This window comes from Mustelus asterias, chromosome 5, assembly GCF_964213995.1.
Source record: "Mustelus asterias chromosome 5, sMusAst1.hap1.1, whole genome shotgun sequence".
Classification (NCBI taxonomy): domain Eukaryota; kingdom Metazoa; phylum Chordata; class Chondrichthyes; order Carcharhiniformes; family Triakidae; genus Mustelus; species Mustelus asterias.
In genome coordinates, this window is record NC_135805.1 from 46,832,831 (window position 1) to 46,850,132 (window position 17,302).

At 46.4% G+C, this 17,302-nt stretch overlaps 1 protein-coding gene across 1 annotated transcript in view; it reads right to left on the bottom strand.

The window, feature by feature from the left end:
* rngtt (RNA guanylyltransferase and 5'-phosphatase) overlaps positions 1-17,302 on the bottom strand; it is a 377,232-nt gene that overhangs the window by 339,455 nt on the left and 20,475 nt on the right. The window contains exon 2 of the mRNA XM_078212481.1: positions 2,091-2,200. Within this exon, the coding sequence (XP_078068607.1) occupies positions 2,091-2,200 (110 nt within the window). The remainder of the gene's footprint in view (positions 1-2,090; positions 2,201-17,302) is intronic.

A 17,302-nucleotide genomic window follows, 5' to 3' on the forward strand; every position in this document is an offset into this window, starting at 1 on the left:
GCTTGGGTCTAATAAGTTCCAGTTTTCTACTTAGTATCTTTAAAGAGCTGCTTTCTTGAACCGCTGCAGTCCATGTAGGATAGATACACCCACAAAGTTTAAAATTTACTTAATAGTGTCACAAGGAGGCTTACATAAACACTGCAATGAATTACTGTGAAAATCCCCTTGTTGCCACACTCAGGTACCTAATCGAGTACACTGATGGAGAATTTAGCATGGCCACTGCACCTAACCAGCACGTCTTTTGGACTGTGGAAAGAAACTGGAGGACCCGGAGGAAACCCACACAGACTCAGGGAGAACATGCAGACTTCACACAGACAGACAGAGATCCAAGCCACGAATCAAACCCGGGTCTCAGTGTTGTTTGGGAGGGAGTTCCAGGATTTTGACCCAGTGACAGCGAAGGAATAGCAATATATTTCCAAGTCAGGATGGGGACTGACTTGGAGGGGAACTTCCAGGTGGTGTTGTTCCCATGTATCTGCTGCCTTTGCCCTTCTAGCTGGTAGTAATCATGGATTTGGAAGGTGCTATCTAAGTAGCCTTGGTAAACTTCTGCAGTGCATCTTGTCGATGATGCAAACTGCTGCTATTATTTGTCGGTGGTGAAGTGAATGTTTGTGGAAACGATGCCAATCAAACAGGCTGCTTTGTTCTGGATGGTTTCAAGCTTCTTCAATGTTGTTAGAATTGCACTCATCCAGGTAATTGGAGAGTATTCCATCACACTCCTGACTTGCATCTTGTAGATGCTGGGCAGGCTTTAGGTAGTCAGGATGAGAGTTATTCACCGCAGGATTCGTAGCCTCTGATCTGCTCTTATAGCCACAGTATTTATATGGCTAGCCTAGTTCAGTTTCTGGTCAATGGTAACTCCCAAGAAGTTGATAATGAGGATTCAATTATGGTAATGTCAGTGAATGTCAAGATGAGATGGTTAGATTCTCTCTTATTGGAGATGGTCATTGCCTAGCACTTTTGTAGCGCAAATGTTACTTGCCAATTAGCAGCCCAAGCCCAAATATTGTCCTTGTCTTCTTGTATTTGGACACGGACTCCTTCCATATCTGAGCAGTCAATAACACTTCTGAACATGGTACAATCAGCGAACATCCCCATTTCTGACCTTGTGATGGAAGAAAGGTCATTGATGAAGCAGCTGAAGATATTTGGGCTTAGAACACTCACCTTAGGAATTCCTGCAGTGATTGCTTGGAGCTGAAATGACTGACCTCCAACAACCACAACCATCGGTGGAACAGTGGTTTGCACTGCTGGCTCACAGTGCCAGGGACTCGAGTTTGATTCCCGGCTTGGGTCACTATCTGTGCGGAGTCTGCACGGGTTTCCTCCAAGTGCTCCGGTTTCCTCCCACTGTCCGAGAGACATGCTGGTTAGGGGCATTGGCCATACTAAATTCTCCCTCAGTGTACCTGAACAGGAGCTTGAGTGTGGTGACTAAGGGATTTTCACAGCAACTTAATTGCAGTGTTAACGTAAGTCTACTTATGACACTAATAAATAAACTTTAAAACTTTAAACATCTTCCATTATGCTAGGTATCACTCCAACCGGGGAGTGGGGGTTTCCTCAATTTCCATTCAATCCAGTTTTGCTCCGGCTCCTTGATGTCACACTCAGTCAAATGCTGCCTTGATATCAAGGGTAGTCACTCTCACCTCTGGAACTCAGCGCTTTTGTTCATGTTTGAACCATGTCTGCAATGAGGTCAGGAGCTGAGTGGCCCTGACAAAACCCAAACTGAGCATCAGTGAACAGGTTATTGTTAAGCATGTGCCACTTGATTGCATCGTTGATGACCCCTTCCATCATTTTACTGATGATCGAGAGTTGACTGATGGGCAGTAATTGGCAGCTTGGATTTGTCCTGTTTTTGCGTAAAATTCTCTCAAGACTATCAGCTCCTCAACAAATCCCTCAGTCTACTTTAACGTTACGATGCAGCTATTTTTCTGTTAAATGAAAACCCAGCACATTAGGTATTTGAATTAAAATGAACTTATCACACCAGTATAAACTGTCGCATTCTACAGCAATATATACAATTCAGTTTAGCTACTTACCTTCAAACTCTTTAGGTAGTTTGAAAGCATACTAGGATGGAATCGATTCTCCTCAGGAACTTGATCATCATACCTTGCTCCTAACATGGTCTTCAGAGGCAAGAACTTCCCTGTAAAATGTTAGAGTTAAACAAATTAAGTTAATGAATCAGACATATAAATTTTATTCAGTCCACTCATGCATTTTGGTACTTCTTAATATCAGATTTGATCATGATAAATGTGAACTTAGTCACTTTGGAAGCAAAAACAAGATGACAAATTACTACCTGAATGGTTGTAAATTGGGAGAGGGGAGTGTGCAGCGGGACTTGGGTGTCCTTGTGCACCAGTTGCTGAAGGCAAGCATGCAGGTGCAGCAGGCAGTAAAGAAGGCAAATGATATGTTGGCCTTCATTGCGAGAGGTTTTGAGTAGAGTAGCAAGGATGTGATGTTGCAATTATACAGGGCCTTGGTGAGGCCACACCTAGAATATTGTGTGTAGCTTTAGTCTCCTTTTCTGAGGAAGGAGGTTTTTGTTCGAGGGAGTGTAGCAAAGGTTTACCAGGCTGATTCTGGGGATGGCGGGACTGATGCACGAGGAGAAATTGACTAGGTTAGGATTGTTTTCGCTGGAGTTCAGACGAATGGGGGATCTCGTTGAGACTTATAAAAATTCTAACAGGACTAGACAGGGTAGATGCAGGAATGATGTTCCCGATGGGGGGGGGTGTTCAGAACGAGGGGTCACAGTTATAGGGTAGACCATTTAGGTCGGAGATGGGGGGGGGGGGGGGGGGGGGAGAGACATTTCTTCACCCAAATAGTGGTGAGCCTATGGAATTCATTACCACAGGAAGTAATTGATGCCAAAACATTGAATGTATTCAAGAGGCGGCTAGATACAGCACTTGGTGAATGGGATCAAACATTATGGGGAGAAAGCAGGATTAGACTATTGAGTAGGACGATCAGCCATGATCGTGATGAATGGCGGAGCAGACTCGAAGGGCCAACTGGCCTCCTCCTGCTCCAACCTTCTATGTTTCTATGATGGGGTTAAGAAGGAAGGACAAGCGATTTCCGTTAGTCATTTCTCTTCCTTCCTTGTTTGTAGACTTTACATCATCCAAAACTCTCCTACCAGTATCCTACAGTATCTCCCAAAAACTAAAAAGGACATGGCTGGTATGAGTGAGAGGCCAGTATACTGCATTCGGTGTGGGATGTGGGAGTTCCTGGAGACAACTTGCCTCCCGGAAGTCCATATCTGTGCCAGATGCGTGGAACTGCAACTCCTGAAGGATCGCGTAAGGGAGCTGGAGCTGAGGCTCGATGAACTCAGTTTAGTTAGGGAAAATGAGAGATTAATAGATAAAAGTTATAGTCAGGTAGTGACACCAGGGTCACGGAAGGAAGACACGTGGGTCACAGTTAGGAGGGGTAATAGTCAGAAGGGTGATGTGCCAGAAAGTACCCCAGTGGCAGTCTCCCATAAAAGAAAGGGATGGGCAACAGATGGGAGAAGGGAAGTGAGTGAGCAGTCTGTGGAGGGATCCCCTGTGGTTGTCCCCCTCCAAAATAGGTATATTGTTTTGGATTCTGTGGAGGGGGATGACCCTCCAGGGGTAAACCACGAGGACCAGATCGCCTCCACGGAGACAGGCTCAGGGGTCCGGAAGGGAAAGAAGGGGTTTAGGAGAGCGATAGTTGTGGGGGACGCAATGGTTAGAGGCACGGACAGGCGGTTCTGTGGGAGTGAACGAGAATCCAGGATGGTAGTCTGCCTCCCTGGTGCCGGGGTACTGGATGTCTCCGAGAGGGTAGGAAGCATATTTAAAAAGGAAGGTAGTCAAACGGATGTGATTATACACATTGGTGAAAATGATGTAGGTAGGAAGAGCAGGGTGGTCATACGAGAGAAATTCAGGGAGTTGGGTGCTAGGCTAAAAAGTCAGGCCTCCAGGGTAGCAATCTCTGGACTGCTCCCGGTGTCTAGTGCAAGTGAGGCTCGGAACAGGGAGATTCTACAGTTGAACGCGTGGCTAAAGGACTGGTGCAAGAGGGAGGGTTTTAAATTCATAGATAACTGGGAAATCTTCAAGTCAGGATGGCAACTGTACAGAAAGGATGGGTTACACCTTAACTGGAAGGGAGCAAATATCCTGGCTGGGAGTTTTGCTAGAGTGTTTCGGCAGGATTTAAACTAGTGTGGCAGGGGGGTGGGGAACAAAACAGTAGGTCAGTAAATACTGAGGCTGGGATTGAGCTGGGGGCCAGGGCAAGGCTAGTTAAGAAGAGGAGCACTCTGGAGGAGGAGGACCTGACTGGGCCTGGAGGTCTGGAGTGCATCTGCTTCAATGCGAGGAGCGTAACGGGTAAAACAGACGAACTTAGGACCTTAATGCTTATGCGGAATTTGGATGTGGTTGCGGTGACGGAAACTTGGTTAAAAGGACAGGACTGGTAGCTGAATATTCCGGGGTCTAAGTGTTTTAGGCGAGACAGAGGAGGGGCTAAAAATGGTGGGGGAGTAGCGATATTAGTTAAGGAGCATATTACCGCGGTGCAGAGGGTAGACAACTTAGAGGGGTCATGTACTGAGTCGCTGTGGGTGGAACTCAGAAACAGGAAGGGTGCAGTCACTATGCTGGGGGTGTACTACAGACCACCCAACAGCCCACGGGAAGTGGAGGAAAGGATATGTCAGGAGATTCTGGATAGGTGCAGAAAAAATAGGGTTGTTGTAGTGGGGGACTTTAATTTCCCTGGCACAGACTGGAAAGTGCTTAGAGCTGGGGGTCCGGACGGGGAGGAATTTGTAAAATGCGTACTGGAAGGTTCTTTGGAACAGTATGTAGATAGCCCGACTAGAGAGGGGGCTATACTGGACCTAGTTCTGGGAAATGAGCCCGGTCAGGTCGTCAAAGTTTCGGTAGGGGAACATGTGGCAAATAGTGACCACAACTCTGTTAACTTTAGGATAGTAATGGACAAGGATGAGTGCTGTCCTATGGGCAGGGTGCTAAATTGGGGGAAGGCTAACTATAGCCGGATTAGGCAGGAATTGGTGGATGTTGATTGGGAGAGGATGTTCGAGGGCAAGTCCGCGTCTGGCATGTGGGAGTCTTTTAAGGAACTATTGATAAGGCTGCAGGATAGGCATGTGCCTGTAAAAAGGAAAGATAGGAAAGGTAGGATTCGAGAGCCGTGGATAACCAGGGAAATTGAGGATCTGATTAAAATGAAAAGGGAGGCGTACATTAAGTCCAGGCAACAGAAAACAGATGGAGCTCTGGAGGAATACAGAGAGAGTAGGAAAGAACTCAAACGGGGAGTTAGAAGGGCAAAAAGAGGTCACGAGATGTTCTTGGCAGGCAGGATTAAGGAGAATCCTAAGGCATTCTATTCATACGTTAGGAACAAAAGAGTGGTCAGGGAGAAAATCGGACCTCTCAGGGACAAAGGAGGGGAATTATGCTTAGAACCCAAGGGAATAGGGGAGATCCTAAATGAATACTTTGCATCGGTATTCACAAAGGAGAGGGGCGTGTTAACCGGAAGTGTCTCGGAGGGAGGTGTTGACCCGTTAGAGAAAATCTCCATTACAAGAGAGGAAGTGTTAGGTTTCTTAGGGAACATTAAAACTGACAAAGCCCCAGGGCCTGATGGCATCTATCCTCGACTGCTCAGGGAGACGAGAGATGAAATTGCTGGGCCTCTGACGGAAATCTTTGTCGCTTCTTTGGACACGGGTGAGGTCCCTGAGGATTGGAGGATAGCGAATGTGGTCCCGTTGTTTAAGAAGGGTAGCCGGGATAACCCAGGAAAATATAGGTCGGTGAGCTTGACGTCCGTGGTAGGGAAGTTGTTGGAGAGGATTCTTAGAGACAGGATGTATGTGCATTTAGAAAGGAACAATCTCATTAGTGACAGACAGCATGGTTTTGTAAGAGGGAGGTCGTGCCTTACAAATTTGGTGGAGTTTTTTGAGGAAGTGACAAAAACGGTTGATGAAGGAAGGGCCATGGATGTCGTCTATATGGATTTCAGTAAGGCATTTGACAAAGTCCCACATGGCAGGTTGGTTAAGAAGGTTAAGGCTCATGGGATACAAGGAGAACTGGCCAGATGGGTGGAGAACTGGCTTGGCCATAGGAGACAGAGGGTAGTGGTCGAAGGGTCTTTTTCCGGCTGGAGGTCTGTGACCAGTGGTGTTCCGCAGGGCTCTGTACTGGGACCTCTGCTATTTGTGATATATATAAATGATTTGGAAGAAGGTGTAACTGGTGTAATCAGCAAGTTTGCGGATGACACGAAGATGGCTGGACTTGCGGATAGCGAAGAGCATTGTCGGGCAATACAGCAGGATATAGATAGGCTGGAAAATTGGGCGGAGAGGTGGCAGATGGAGTTTAATCCGAATAAATGCGAAGTGATGCATTTTGGAAGAAATAATGTAGGGAGGAGTTATACAATAAATGGCAGAGTCATCAGGAGTATAGAAACACAGAGGGACCGAGGTGTGCAAGTCCACAAATCCTTGAAGGTGGCAACACAGGTGGAGAAGGTGGTGAAGATGGCATATGGTATGCTTGCCTTTATAGGACGGGGTATAGAGTATAAAAGCAGGAGTCTGATGATGTAGCTGTATAGAACGCTGGCTAGGCCACATTTGGAGTACTGCGTCCAGTTCTGGTCGCCGCACTACCAGAAGGACGTGGAGGCGTTAGAGAGAGTGCAGAGAAGGTTTACCAGGATGTTGCCTGGTATGGAGGGTCTTAGCTATGAGGAGAGATTGGGTAAACTGGGGTTGTTCTCCCTGGAAAGACGGAGAATATGGGGAGATCTAATAGAGATGTACAAGATTATGAAGGGTAGATAGGGTGAACAGTGGGAAGCTTTTTCCCAGATCAGAAGTGACGTTCACGAGGGGTCACAGGCTCAAGGTGAGAGGGGCGAAGTATAACTCAGATATTAGAGGGATGTTTTTTACACAGAGGGTGGTGGGGGCCTGGAATGCGCTGCCAAGTAGGGTGGTGGAGGCAGGCACGCTGACATCATTTAAGACTTACCTGGATAGTCACATGAGCAGCCTGGGAATGGAGGGATACAAATGATTGGTCTAGTTGGACCAAGGAGCGGCACAGGCTTGGAGGGCCGAAGGGCCTGTTTCCTGTGCTGTACTGGTCTTTGTTCTTTGTACACCAAATTCTTCTTGCCTATCATCACTACTCACTGACCATCATTGGTACCCAATCCACCCCAACACATCTCAAATTACAATTCTTCAGGTTCAAATCCCGCTGATCTTCCATAGTATCTTGCAGCCTGACAAGCCCTGACCACAAACCACCCCCTCCCCCCCACCCCCCAACAAAGGTCTTCACTACAATCTTTGCTCTCAGCCACAATTTATGCCAGATTATCAAGTGTACAATCATAAGTATCAACATCGAAGATTGAGCAAGACAATTGCCAAAGAAGCAAATCGGCGCGTTTCCCAACTGGAAACCATGGATGAACAGGGATATACACCGCTTGCTGAAGTCCAGGTCTGAAGCGTTCAAGTCAGGTGACCTTGACCCAGACAAGAAACGATGTGGAGATGCCGGCGTTGGACTGGGGTAAAGTCGTCTCACAACACCAGGTTAAAGTCCAACATGTTTATTTGGTAGCACAAGCCACTAGCTTTCGGAGTGCTGCCCCTTCGTCAGGTGAGTGGGAGTTCTGTTCACAAACAATTTACAAAATAATGGTTGGAATGCGAGTCTTTACAGGTAATCAAGTCTTAAAGGTACAGGCAATGTGAGTGGAGAGAGGGTTAAGCACAGGTTAAAGAGATGTGTATTGTCTCCAGACAGGACAGTTAGTGAGATGAAAATCTCAAATTGAGTTTGTGTTTTTATATGCTCTATTTGTGAGCAGAACTCCCATTCACCTGATGAAGGGGCAGCACTCCGAAAGCTAGTGGCTTGTGCTACCAAATAAACCTGTTGGACTTTAACCTGGTGTTGTGAGACTTCTTACTAGACAAGAAACCCAGATATGGAGATCCATCAAAGATGCCAAAAGACAGTACCCGACCAAGCTAGAGTCGCAGGCTAGCTACACTGACCCCCCGCCAACTATGACAAAAGTGTGCAAGACATAACAAGCTACAAGATGAAGGCATGCAAAATCGTCGGCACCAATGAACCCCTCCCTGATCAGCTCAATGCATTCTATGCCCATTTTGAGCAAGAGGTCAGCGAGAGCATGCCCTCCACCCTGGGAGCCTCAGACGAACCTGTATCTGAGATCCCCACTGCAGACGTCAGAGCAGCCTTCTCAGAGGTCAACCCACGGAAAGAAACTGGCCCGGATGGGATACCGGGACGAGCACCCATACATAGAACAGTACAGCACAGAACAGGCCCTTCGGCCCACGATGTTGTACCGAGCTTTATCTGAAACCAAGATCAAGCTATCCCACTCCCTATCATCCTGGTGTGCTCCATGTGCCTATCCAATAACCGCTTAAATGTTTCTAAAGTGTCTGACTCCACTATCACTGCAGGCAGTCCATTCCACACCCCAACCACTCTCTGCGTAAAGAACCTACCTCTGATATCCTTCCTATATCTCCCACCACGAACCCTATAGTTATGCCCCCTTGTAATAGCTCCATTCACCCGAGGAAATAGTCTTTGAACGTTCACTCTATCTATCCCCTTCATCATTTTATAAACCTCTATTAAGTCTCCCCTCAACCTCCTCCGCTCCAGAGAGAACAGCCCTAGCTCCCTCAATCTTTCCTCATAAGGCCTACCCTCCAAACCAGGCAGCATCCTGGTAAATCTCCTCTGCACTCTTTCCAGCGCTTCCACATCCTTCTTATAGTGAGGTGACCAGAACTGCACACAATATTCCAAATGTGGTCTCACCAAGGTCCTGTACAGTTGCAGCATAACCCCATGGCTCTTTAACTCCAACCCCCTGTTAATAAAAGCTGACACACTATAGGCCTTCTTCACAGCTCTATCCACTTGAGTGGCAACCTTTAGAGATCTGTGGATATGGACCCCAAGATCTCTCTGTTCCTCCACAGTCTTCAGAACCCTACCTTTGACCCTGTAATCCACATTTAAATTTGTCCTACTAAAATGAATCACCTCACATTTATCAGGGTTAAACTCCATCTGCCATTTTTCAGCCCAGCTTTGCATCCTATCTATGTCTCTTTGCAGCCTACAACAGCCCTCCACCTCATCCACTACTCCACCAATCTTGGTGTCATCAGCAAATTTACTGATCCACCCTTCAGCCCCCTCCTCTAAGTCATTAATAAAAATCACAAAGAGCAGAGGACCAAGCACTGATCCCTGTGGCACTCCGCTAGCAACCTGCCTCCAATCCGAAAATTTTCCATCCACCACCACCACTCATGCTGCGCGGACCATCTGGTAGGGGTATTCGCAGACATCTTCAACCTCTCTTTACAACAATCTGTGGTCCCTATCTGCTTCAAGACAACGACAATCATCCCGGTACCAAAGAAAAGCCAGGCAGTGTGCCTTAATGACGATTGTCCAGTGGCTCTGACGGCCATCATTATGAAGTGCTTCGAAAGGTTAGTTATGGCACGAATCAATTCCAGCCTCCCAAATTGTCTGGATCCACTACAGTTCACCTACTGCCTCAACAGGTCCACAGCAGATGCCATCTCCCTGGCCCTGCATTTAAACCTGGAAGACCTAGATAGCAAAGTCATCTATATATCGACTTCAGCTCAGCTTTCAACACCATTATTCCTACGAAATTCATCTCCAAACTCCGTGGCCTGGGGCTCAGCTCCTCCCTCTGTGACTGGATCCTGAACTTCCTAACCCACAGACTGCAATCAGTACGGATAGGCAACAACACCTTGTTTTATCTGTCCAATTCAGATACTTCAACCAGCTTCAGAATCAAAGTTTTACCCAGGTGTCTTCATTGATGAGAAGAACAAAGTACCTTCACAGATGTATAATGCAACAAACTTTATTAAATATAGGTAACCCGTAAATTATCCACTATGTATACAAGAAACACCCAGGATTCGGCTATAGTACCATTAAGATGGCTTGGTAGGCTGTAGATCCAGTCTGTGAGTCCCTCTGATTCGTCTTCGCAAAGTGATTCTTGCTGGCCATTTCTTCCTCGTTTCCCTCCTTCCTTCCTTCTCTGGTCTCGTCTCGGTCATCTCCTGTCAAGTCTTCAAAGGTGCCTATTTTATCCCCATGGCCTCGAGCTTTCCAAATGTTTAGTTGATGACCTGTTGACAGGACACCTGAGCCCGTCCCGGGCGCCTTGGAGTCTGGCCCCATCTAGGCTGCGGACAGTAGGCCGGTGCATGTCAATTGGAGCGATGATCACTTGATAGATTACCAATAGGCAGATCCAGACATGGCCCGGCAGCCTGTATGAGTTCTGTATATTCGAACTTTGGCCAGGTCTAATTTTGAGCAGGCTTACCCTGGATCCCTGGGACCAGGTACTCCTCACTTGTTGTCAGATAGTTGTCTGGGGGACCTTTAGGTTTTTAGGTGTCCAGATCACCAACAACCTGTCCTGATCCCTCCATGCCGATGCTATAGTTAAGAAAGCCCAACAACGCCGCTACTTTCTCAGAAGACTAAGGAAATTTGGCATGTCGGCTACAACTCTCACCAACTTTTACTAATGCACCATAGAAAGCATTCGTTCTGGTTGTATCACAGCTTGTTACGGCTCCTGCTCTGTCCAAGATCGTAATAAACTACAAAGTGTCACAAACGAAGCTCAGTCTATCACCCAAACCTGCCTCCCACCCATTGACAATGTCTACGCTTCCCGCTGCCTCGGAAAAGCAGCCAGCATAATTAAGGACTCCACGCACCCTGGACATTCTCTGTTCCACCTTCTTCCATCGGCAAAAAGATACAAAAGTTTGAGATGTACCAACCGACTCAAGGACAGCTTCTTCCCTGCTGCCAGACTTTTGAAATGGACCTACCTCGCATTAAGTTGATCTTTCTCTATACCCTAGCTATGACTGTAACACTACATTCTGCACTCTCTCCTTTCCATCTCTATGTACGGTATGCTTTGTCTGTATAGCACCCAAGAAACAATACCTTTCACTGTATACTAATAGAACATAGAACATAGAAAAACTACAGCACAAACAGGCCCTTCGGCCCACAAGTTGTGCCGAACAAATCCCTACCTTCTAGACCTACCTATAACCCTCCATCCTATTAAGCTTCATGTACTCATCCAGGAGTCTCTTCAAAGACCCTATTGAGTTCGCCTCCACCACCACTGACGGCAGCCGATTCCACTCGCCCACCACCCTCTGTGTGAAAAACTTGCCCCTAACATCTCCCCTGTACCTACCCCCCAGCACCCTAAACCTGTGTCCTCTCATAGCAGACATTTCCACCCTGGGAAAAAGCCTCTGAGAGTCCACCAGATCTATGCCTCTCAACATCTTATACACCTCTATTAGGTCTCCTCTCATCCTACGTCTCTCCAAGGAGAAAAGACCGAGCTCCCTCAGCCTATCCTCATAAGACATGCCACTCAATCCAGGCAACATCCTTGTAAATTTCCTCTGCACCCTTTCAATCTTTTCCACATCCTTCCTATAGTGAGGCGACCAGAACTGAGCACAGTACTCCAAGTGGGGTCTGACGAGGGTCTTATACAGCTGCATCATTATCCCCGGACTCCTAAACTCAATCCCTCGATTGTTAAAGGCCAGCACACCATACGCCTTCTTAACCACCTCCTCCACCTGCGGGGCCGATTTTAGAGTCCTATGGACCTGGACCCCAAGGTCCTTCTGATCCTCTACAGTACTAAGAGTCTTTCCCTTTATATTGTACTCCTTCATCCCATTTGACCTACCAAAATGGACCACTACGCATTTATCTGGGTTGAAGTCCATCTGCCACTTGTCCGCCCAGTCTTGCATCCTATCTATGTCCCTCTGTAACTTCTGACATCCCTCCAGACTATCCACAACCCCACCAACCTTTGTGTCATCGGCAAACTTACCAACCCATCCCTCCGCTTCCTCATCCAGGTCATTTATGAAAATTACAAACAGCAAGGGTCCCAGAACAGATCCCTGGGGCTCACCACTGGTGACTGACCTCCATTTAGAAAAAGACCCATCTATACACACTCTCTGCCTCCTTTGGGCAAGCCAGTTCTGGATCCACCAGGCAGCAGCCACTTGGATCCCTCTCACTTTTTCTAGAAGCCTTGCATGGGGACCTTATCGAACACCTTGCTAAAATCCATATAAACCACATCTACCACTTTCCCTTCGTCAATGTGTTTCGTCACATTTTCGAAGAACTCCACCAGGCTCGTAAGGCACGATCTGCCCTTGACAAAGCCATGCTGAGTATTCTTGAGCATACTAAACCTCTCTAAATGCTCATATATCCTGTCTCTCAAGATCTTCTCCATCAGTTTACCAACCACTGAGGTTAGACTCACCGGTCGGTAATTACCTGGGCTATCCCTATTCCCCTTCTTGAAAATAGGAACCACATCCGCAATCCTCCGGCACCTCTCCCGTCTCCATCGACATCGCAAAGATCATCGCCAGAGGCTCTGCAATCTCTTCCCTCACCTCCCACAGTAACATGGGGTACATCCCATCCGGACCCGGCGACTTATCTATCTTGATGCCATTCAAAGATTCCAGCACAACCTCTTTCTTAAAATCCACATACTCAATCCTTTCAGTCCATCGCACGCCCGTGTGCGTGACAATAATAAATCAAATCAAAATAAAATTATTGTGCACCATTAGGGTGAAAATCCTTGGATACAAGTCTCATTTGACCACAAGTAATTCTGGAATTAATCCATTTACATTTTGGGGCAGTTTCACAAGGCATGTGGCACAAGGGGTTTGGCGGGGTGGGGGGGGGGGGGGGGTTTATTTTTAAAGGAAGTTGAATTGCAAAAGCAAATACAGCCTCTGAGGGGATCAGTTAGATAGAAAGGATAGGGGACAAAGGGATAAACGGAAGCAGTTTGAGGGATCCGTGAGCCTCTCAGCAGCCACTCCAAGTGGGTGCAACAGGTAAGAGGAGATTGGATAGAAGATTGTGAATGTGAGGTAACAGGGGAGGCAGTAGCATCATGGTATTGTCACTGGACTAGCAACCCAGACACCCAAAGGCAATGCTCTGCGATCCCTGTTTCAAATCCCACCACAGCAAATGGTGAAATTTGAATTCACTTAGAATTAAAAGTCCAAAGATGACCATAAGACATAGGAGCAGAATTATGCCAGTCGGCCCATCGAGTCTGCTCCGCCATTCAATCATGGCTGATTTTTTTTCTCATCCCTTTATCAATCAAGAACCTATCTCTCGCTGTCTTAACAACACTCAATGACCTGGCCTCCACAGCCTTCTGCAGCAAAGGGTTCCACAGGTTCACCACTCCCTGGCTGAAGAAATTCCTCCTCATGAAACCATTGTTGTAAAAACCCTTCGGCTTCACTAATGTCCTTTAGGGATGATGTGGAGTTGCCGGTGTTGGACTTGGGTGGGCACAGTAAGTAGTCTCACAACACCAAGTTAAAGTCCAACAGGTTTAATTGATAGCATGAGCTTTCGGAGCCTTGCCCCTTCATCAGGTGAGTGAAGAGTTCAATTCACAAACAGGGCATACATAGCTATCAAGTTCCACACACATGAGGACGGCCTCAACCAGGATCTTGGGTTCATGTCACATTATCTGTAACCCCCACAACTTGCCTGAGCTTGCAAAATCTCACGAACTGTCCTGGCTGGAGACAATTCACACCTCTTTAACCTGTGCTTAACCTTCTCTCCACTCACATTGTCTGCATCTGTAAAGACTTGATTACCTGTTAAGACTCGCATTCCAACCATTATCTTGTAATTAAGTTTGTGTCTATATATGCCCTGTTTGTGAACTGAACTCTTCACTCACCTGATGAAGGGGCAACGAACGCTCCAAAAACTCGTGCTACCAAATAAACCTGTCGGACTTTAACTTGGTGTTGTGAGACTACTTACTGTCCTTTAGGGATGTTCATGGAGCATCCTTTTCCAGTGTGGGAAGACTGTAGAGCTTTGATCTGATTCATCATGGGATGGTTTAGCTCTGTCTGTTGTTCGCTGCTTATGTTCTTTATCAGGCTAATACTCACAAATGGTATACAGATAAGACAAGTGATTAGGAAGGCAAATGGAATGTAGTTGTTTATTGCAAGGGGAATTGAATATAAAAGTAGGGAAGTTTTGCTCCAGTTCAGTGAAGAGTGCATGAGAAGAGCAGCAACAGACACAACTAAAAATGTGGTGAAGCTGCAACACTGGACTACTTGCATGCCAAATAGTGAAAGTAGCATATAGACAGACAGACCTAAGCGATCCCACAACCTACAAATCAGTTCGAAGGTCTACAGTCTTGTCACATTCAGTCATAAATGGTGGTGAGCGTTTAAACAACTAACTGGAGCCGGAGGCTCCACAAATATCCCCTTCCTCAATAATGGGTGAGCCCAGCACATCAGTGCAAAACACAATGCTGAAGCATTTGCAGCCTTTATCAGCCAGAGGTGCGGAGTGGGTGATCGACCTCAGCCTCATAGAAACCCTACAGTGCAGAAGGAGGCCATTCGGCCCATCGAGTCCGCACCGACCACAATCCCACCCAGGCCCTACCCCCACATATTTTACCCGCTAATCCCTCTAACCTACGCATCTCAGGGGCAATTTTTTAACCTGGCCAATCAACCTAACCCGCACATCTTTGGACTCCTCCTTTTGAGATCCCCTTCATCAATTGCCATCTTCAGCCAATTTGATTCACTCCATGAGAAATCAAGAACACCTGAAGGCCCCAGATACTGAGAAGGCTATGGGGCCTGACAACATTCCAGCAATAGTACTGAAGATGTGCTCCAGAACTAGCCAAGGTGTTCCAGTATAGCTACAACACTAACATCGACCTAGCAATGTGGAAAATTGCCAGGTATGTCCTAACTACAAAAGGTAGGCCAAATCCAACCCTGCCAAATCACTGCCCCATCAGACTACTCTCTAGCATCAGTAAAGTGATGGAAAGTGTCATTGACGGTGTAATTAAGCAGCATCTACTCAGAAATAACCTGATCACTGGAGCTCAGTTTGAGTTCCACCTGGGCCACAGCTCCTGACATCATTACAGCCTTGGTGCAAACATGGACAAAAGAGCAAAAGAGGTCAGGTGAGAGTGATTGCACTTCACATAAAGGCAACATTTGACTGAGTGTGGCATCAAATCTGAAGTCAATGTTAATCGGGGGAAAGCTCTCCACTGCTGCAGGAGTTCCTCAGGGTAGAGTCCTAGGCTGTTTCTTTAATGACCTTCTCTCCATCACAAGATCTGAAGTGGGGACGTTCGCTGATGATTGTGCAATGTTCAGCACCATTCACAACTCCTCAGATACTTTCATGCTTGGGCTGACAAATAGCAAGTACCATTTGTGCCACAAGTGCCAGGCAATGACCATCTCCAACAAGAGGGAATCTAACCATCTCCCCTTAATATTTACTGGCATTACCATCGCTGAATCTCCCACTATCAACATTCCTGGAAGTTATCATTGACCTGAAGATGAACTGGCCCAGCCATATAAATATTGTTACAAGAGCAGGTCAGAGGTTGGGAATTTTGCAGAAAGTCTCCCAGCTCCTGAGTCTGTGCACCATCTACAATGCAAGTCAGTGATGGAATACTGGAGTACAGTGATGAGTGCAGCTGCAACAACATTCCTAAAGCTCAACACTGTCCAGGATAAAACAGCCGATTTGATTGGCACCCAATCCACCATATAGCAGGGGATACAGGAACCCCTGCTTTCTGCGACTATTAAAACAAAATAGATTAATTTAAAATAGGGACCACAGTGTACCTTATATATATCAACGGTATCACAATGTGCCTCACTTATATGCTATACCAAGCACATATATAATTTTTATAGACTTAAACTGTATTTTTGTATTCTCTTGTGAGCTTTGGCCAACAAGCAATTCACCCCTTGGCATAATGGGAAAGAAGTTTAATTAGACACACGGCATTCATTTGGAACAAAGCATGGAGCATGTACCCTATTATCAGAGGCAGGCCAGGCAGCTACAAGCTACCAAGGTTTTTGAAATGAATCGAAAGATTCAGCTTATGGCTGCAATGAATAGACGTATTCAGCCTCCATTGATATAAGGGACAGAAAAATGATAAGGAAGATGACTCCCTTCTTGTTCCCAGGACTGCAGGTGTTAGGAATGACCTTGGAACCTACCCGATTTGCATAGGCAAGGTTACTAGGCAACAGAGGGGGAAGAATTCGGTTCGGTTGACCAATGAATTCCTAATTCTGCTAAAAGGTATAATGCTATTAGCCAAAGTAAATAAAGTGTATTAATGTAACTGAACCGTCCAGCTTGGAGAATACAAAAATACAGATAGAATTCTCTGACTATCTCTCTCCCAATACATGTTGGTCAAATAAAGAACATCTTTAACTGTCTTTGTGTTAGCTGGGTTCAGCTGAATACAAGACTCCCCAGCGGGACGCCCCAAGAAATCCCCTTACACACCACCTTAAGTATCAACTCGTTTCACCACCAACACAGTGGCAGCAGTCCACATCTACAAGATGCACTGCAGCAATTCATCAAGACTCCTTCAACAGCACCTTCCAATCCTACAATCTTGACCGTCTAAAGAACGAGGGCAGCAGATGCATGGGAGAACCACCACCTACAAGATACCCCCCAAACCACACACCATCCTGAAATGGAACTATATCGCTTTACTTCACTGGTGCTGGGCCAAAATTCTAGAACTCCCTTCCGAACAAAATATGGACTGAAGAGGTTCAAAAAGGCAGCTCACCATCGCATTCTCAAGAGCAATTAGGAATGAGCAGTAAATTCTGGCTTGGACAGTGACACGCACATCGCATAAACAAATAAAACATTTGTACAGGACCTTGGTAAGACCACATCTAGAATACCATGTAAAATTTTGTTCTCCTTACCCAAAAAGGATACAAATCCATTAGAATCAGTTCAGAGAAGATTCACTTGACTGATTCTTGGGATAAAGGGCTTATTTTTCAAGGAAGGGTTGGGCCTACATCCACTGGGATTTGAGAAGAATGAGAGACAAACTTATTGAAACA